Raw genomic sequence first — 6,287 nt, forward strand, 5'->3', positions numbered from 1 at the left:
GACTCTTTGTTTTTTTCCAATTCTTTTTTTAATTTTTTTTTTTTTATTATTAGTATGCCAAAGAATTGTCACTTCTACTCTGATATGTGTACTTTGTACGCACGCAATTTTTTTAATCGAAAGGTGGCAAACTTTTGAATTTAATTGAGATCTAATAAGTTCTTTTCGAGTTATATCGTCTTATTTATATTTACTTGACTATTTTTTCGCCGACTTTCCTTGTAGGTACTATACCGCATAACTGTCCGCATGTCTGGAAGAGATGGCTTTTTAGCAATAAGATCGCTTGGTTGTACAATTTGTTCCTAGAATTGCTTGTAATGTAAATTTTGTTCTTTATTGAAATGTGCAATAAAGTATATTATTATTATTATTATAACTTTTTAGTGGGTATACCGATTTTGATGATTCTTATTTTAATCGAAAGCTAAGGCTTGTTTTATAGTTTAACTTAAATTTAGTCAAGATCTAATGACCACTTTTTCAGTAATCTTTGATAACGCGCATTTACTTTACTTTTTTTCGTCTACTTACGTTGTACTTCTCTTCTTGAAAGAAAGAAAGAAAGAAAGAAAAGTTCTTTATTGGCCATTATAATTTAAAATTTTAATAATACAATTAAGTTAGAAGGCCAACCAGGTCTCTGCCTCAGCATTGCTTAGCAGCAAATTGTTACTGCTAAGGCGCTGCTCTTCCGTCAGAGCCTGCATCGGCGACTTCAGACGCCAAACGCCACAAGGACATAATGTGCATAATAAAAAAGAGAATATAAAATAAAAGTCAACGAAAGATAGACACGTAAAAAAAGAAAAAAAAAAAAAAACTTAATAATGAGAAAAAAAATAACAGAAGTAACAATAAAAATATTCCAGAAAAAAAAAAAAGAAACTTTTCTTCTTCTTTTTCTTTAGCAACTTACGTTGTATTACTTGTGTATGTATGTAATTGAAATCATGTCAGATTCATGTCAGAGAGTAAAATAAAAAGGAGTGAAAACATCGAAAGTTTATTACAATTGAGTGTGTTAGTTACCAGTAAGTTACCATTGAGTGTTAGTGTATAATTTTGGAAATATTCAAATGTAAGTAATGTAGATCATAATAAAGCAGTAATTATATGCCAAATTTCATTATTATTAACTAGCGACTCGCCGCGACTTCGCACGGTTGCAAAAACTATCAGTGTTCCTCTACTATATTATATCTACATCCATAACTTCCTCAGGAATCACTCTATTTACTAAAAAAAAACTGCATCAGAATCCGTTGCGTAGTTTTAAAGATCCAAGCATACAGACAGCGGGAAGCAGCTTTGTTTTTTAACCGACTTCAAAAAAAGGAGGAGGTTACTCAATTCCGATCGTATATACAGGGTGAGTCTGCATAAAGTGGACATATCAAAATCAGGGAAACTACACCCTATTTCATCGATGAAAAAATTATCAAAAAAAAAAAAAAAAATTATATTTGATTTTTTATGAATATTTTAAAAATTTTAATTGCCGCTGCTAGCGCTATTTAAATAAATCGGTATAACTTTTAAACTAAATGTCCTGTCACGATGGAGTAAATTTTATAATGCTTGCTAATAATAGGCTATGCTTATAAAGTAAAAATATCTTAGAAAATTAATGCTATAAATTTAGAATAAAAAAGAATTTGATGAAATTCTGTTTTTTTTTTTTTCATCATTTTTACAATAATGTTAAAATTTCTTAAAACATCGTCCCGATAACCCTACTTTTTTCTAATTTTAAGTTATTCTACATGATATTAGCTTTCTAAAAGTAAAAATTGCACACTCATTACTAAGATACAACATTTTAAATCAGCGTTTAAAAATAGCAATTAACACAGTTAAACACCGAAGTAGGAATAAAACAAAAATATGTATCTTCATAAATCATTTATTATTTTTAGCAAATTAAAATCAAATACTCATTATGCTTATTATTTTGACCTAATGCATCAAATGTTCGAAATGACCACCCCGTTGTTGCAAACACATTGCAGCGCGAAGCACAATTTGCTGCGTTGCCCTACGAATCATTTCTTCTTCATTTATGAACCGATTTTGATAATTCTTTTTTTGTTGGAAAGGAGATATCCCTAGTTTGGTACCATGATAAGGAAACCAGGATCTGATGATAAGATCCCAGAGAAATCGAGAGAAACTTTCAAAAATCATACGGGTGACTAGTAAATTTAATCATTTTTTCATTAAGTACTGTAAAGCACTACTATTTAATAAAGGTCTGGAGTCGATCTGATGATGGAGAAGAAAGATAGTCGAGGGAACTTTTCAACAATTTATAGCAATTACCTGCTGTTTGAACTTAATTCGTTTCTATTGATGAGAACTTTGCATATATTTGAGTTATAAGTGCCATTTCAGTCTGGTGATGGAGAGAAAGATAGTCCAGGGAACTCTTCTACGACTTATAGCAATTACCTGCTGTTTGAACTTAATTCGTTTCTATTGATGAGAACTTTGCACCTATATGAGTTACAAGTGCCATTACAGTCTGATGATGGAGACGAAAGATAGTCGAGGGAACTTTTCAACGATTTATAGCAATTACCTGCTGTGTGGTCATCTGTGTCGCAGGACCAGGTTTGATGATGGAGCTCATAAACACTCGAGGGAATTTCTCAAAAATTTACAGCAGTTACCTTTTGCTGTTTGACGACCGCTTTGATATAATGGTGCATGTGCCGTGTCGGCGGCGCCTAAACACCGACGGTCGCGGGTTCTATTCCAGCTCGGAGTGGATATTTATGTTTATACAAATATTTATTTTCGGTCTAGTGGTTAATCCTTGTGGTTCTCCCAACCTAGCCTCGGAGAACACGCTAGGCTGTCAGTCCCGGTTGTTATTACGTACACCTGATAGCGAACTTTACTCATAGTATCTCGACGCGTTAGCGCAGCGGTCACAGCACTGGCTATTGCGCTGGCGTTAGTGGGTTCAATCCTCGCGCACGACAGACATTTGTATTGGCCATATAGATGTTTGTCATGATCTGGGTATTTGTGCCTGTGTATTGTGTATGTTTCCGGAGCCCCGATACAAGAGAAAAAGCATCCTTGTTAGGTCTACCCATCACTAAAAATTGTAAAATAAAATAATTTTTAACAAAAAAAAAAAAACCTCTTCAAACAGGAAACTAAAAAGTGAAAAATAAATTTACTTAGTACAAAGTAATTCGTATTTTGATTTAGTTAATCAGAAATGATTAAATAAATATTTTATAATTTTGAAGTCGGTGCCAAGTACCTAAATACTACAACAACCTGACTACAATGACAATACAAACAACACACACACAACAAACAAATACAAAAAATATTATTAGATATGTCAAAACAATAACAGAATAATAACAGTATTCAAACTAATAGTCAATGAAACAAATTATGAAAGAAAACTGAATACAACTTACGAGTAGATACTAGAGTAGTTATTGTTTTACTTGTTGCTTATATACTATGTAATGATAACACTGGAACATTTTAAAATGGATTCATTAGAGAAGCGTAGGAACTCATCCGATTTATTATTTTTGTTTAAATTGTTACGGTACAATATTTACTGTTCTGAATTACTGTCAAAATTTAATTTCACTATCCCTCGCAAATATCCTAGAAAACCAATTATGCTCCTGTATTCCCCTTTTCGAAGATCAGTTTCACGGCTAAGTAAGATATACAATCACTACAGCAAACAGATTGATGTATTTGGCACAACATTTCCGCATTTTAGGAGCCATGTCCATTATTTTGCTTTTGATTTGCCATCAGTTTTGTAGCATCAGTTTAATCAATGTTTTAGATAACTGATTTTATGTTTGTTTACTGAATTGTATTTACCTATATGCATGCGGTGTTTACCTACATGAGTTGTGCACTGTTTTAGTGTAATAACTGCTGGTAAACCAATAAATAAATAAATAAGATACGTTGTTGTTAATTTCTTAAAGTTTACTAAATGATTACGATTTGTTATTCTTAAAACTTAAGGAATTCTCGTATCTGAACATGCTATAATAATTAATGATCATTTTATTTATTACCTATGGATGAGTCGCAATCAGACGACAGTATGGAACAGTACATTACAGTTGCAGGACATTTGCGTATAAATGATACTTCTAAGAGGAGATATGTTTGATTATGTGTGCACTATAGATGACATGCAACGCATATAGGATGGGCCCCAGAATAGACTTAAAATCTATGACAAAGTTAGGGTTACCAATTGCTAGTTTTCATCTTCTTAAGGTTCAAGAGGATATGCCAGCTGGTGTGGCACACTGGTGTACAAATATATACATAGGTGTATATATATATATAATAACTCTTTATTGTACACCAAAAATAAAAACAGGAGATAAGTACAAAAGGCGGCATTATCGCTAATGAGCGATCTCTTCCAGGCAACCTTTGGGCAGAGGAAATAGTATATATGTGGATGGTTTAGGTGTACAGTTTTACCTAAACATATACAATATATTATTTAGACAAATAAATGATTTAAAAAAATAAAAAATTAAAATAAAGTAGGTATATGTACGTATATGCCATATATAAATGGAAAGTTGTAATAGACATACATAGACGTATACAAAGTTAATGAATTATTGTGATAAGATTCAAAGTGAGGGCAGGAGATAATATGTTACTAGATACAAGGATTAATTGAAGGAAATAGAACAACTAAAAATTGATATTTCATTTAATTTTTTAAATTGGTGTTAAATTTTTGATGTTTGTTTTTTTAGTTTCTCATTTTTATAGTAATATTTTTCACTTTATGTTTAAGTTGATTATTATCGATAATAAAAGAGTTATTGATTTGACATTTATCAATGTCAGTTTCTTTACTAATGTAATTACTACCGTACTCTTTTTTTATCTCGGTAAGTTTTTTCGTGTTTTTTTAATGTAATTAATTACATTAGATGCGTTAACCCTAGCTAGGTCGATTTATCGACCCCGAAAGCTCTTTTCGAGAATCATATTATATTTATATACAAGAATTAATCGTTTAAAGGTATTAGATAAAGAATATTTTAGGCATAATTATTTATTCACATTTGTCACAGATACGAATATATTTTCTTAGTTGAGAGTGTCAGGCAGGACTACAACGGGATCAGGGATCACGATGGGCTCAACAATGACGGGGTCGACGGGTACATCAGGGACCACGATGGGCGCAACAATGACGGGTTCAACAGGTGCTTCAGGTTCGTCTACGACAATAACGGGAGAGGTGTCGACATCTTCTTCGACGGGTTCGGGACGCGGAACCACGGGGCTATCTTCGATAGACACGGCGTTAGAAGAGTCAGAGTTCACGTTAATGATGATACTGACGAGAGGAGAGCTGGCGGCGGGGGCGGCGGGGGCATCGGGGGCGACGGGGTCGACGATAACAGGTGATACGTCGACTTCGTGTAAGTCTTCGTTATCAATGATGACAGGGCCGACAGAAATGCCCTCTTCGACGGGCTTAGCAGGAGCGAGAATCTCATCGAGTAGGGCCTGGAGTGCGGCAGCAGTAGCGGGGTCGGTGTTGGGGTGTTGGATTAAGTCTAGGATTTGCTGGATTTCAGCTGCTTCAGCGGCAACGACGTCGGGGAGTTCGAAGCGAGCCGTAGCTGCGGCGACGCAGAGAGCCAATACAATGAGGAATTTCATTTTAATTTAACTGAAAAACAAATTTTTAATTTAGTAAGGTGTACATATATTGCAAATATTAAGAAATTGTCAATATGTTACTGTAAAAATTCAGGTTTCACCCTAATCGATTTGAGAAAAAAAAACGAACTAAAATTTTATATCTATAGCCTAAAGATAAATGTACTACTGTCCAACATAAAAATAATTTTTCAAATTGAACGCGTAGTTCTTGCAATTAGCGCATTCAAACAAATAAACAAACGTACAGTTATGCTTTATCATATTGGTAAAGATAGTTTTACTTACTTGCCGTTTCGTGCAGTAGACTACTTATAAAAAAAAAAATTTCGCTGTGGTTTTTATAATAATTGTTTATCTTGAGCAATAATGATAGAAACAGTGCAATAATGATATCATAATCCGTACTAGCAATGGCGTATGGCGTAGTCGTATACATAGATAGCGCGACCTCACGTGTCAGCGGGCACACAACGGTAGTTGGATGGCTGAAACGCTATTTAAAAAGGAACAATATTGTAATATGTTGCTGTTTTAAGATGTAACCAGTGTCCCACCGCAGCTTGGCTCTGGGGTGTCTGCAT

At 33.8% G+C, this 6,287-nt stretch overlaps 1 protein-coding gene across 1 annotated transcript; it reads right to left on the reverse strand.

Moving 5' to 3' along the window:
• Nucleotides 1-5,070: 5,070 nt before the first annotated feature.
• LOC123661877 (protein FraH-like) lies at nt 5,071-5,709 on the reverse strand. The gene has a single exon (XM_045596815.1). It carries the CDS (start codon nt 5,701-5,703, stop codon nt 5,122-5,124), a length of 582 nt encoding a protein of 193 aa, XP_045452771.1. The 5' UTR covers nt 5,704-5,709; the 3' UTR covers nt 5,071-5,121.
• Nucleotides 5,710-6,287: the final 578 nt, after the last annotated feature.

The sequence above is a fragment of the Melitaea cinxia genome, chromosome 17 (genome assembly GCF_905220565.1).
Source record: "Melitaea cinxia chromosome 17, ilMelCinx1.1, whole genome shotgun sequence".
Classification (NCBI taxonomy): Eukaryota; Metazoa; Arthropoda; class Insecta; order Lepidoptera; family Nymphalidae; genus Melitaea; species Melitaea cinxia.

Bases quoted from the DNA above. Each gene is read 5' to 3' on its own strand.
- LOC123661877 (XM_045596815.1), bottom strand. From the start codon at position 5,703: ATGAAATTCCTCATTGTATTGGCTCTCTGCGTCGCCGCAGCTACGGCT.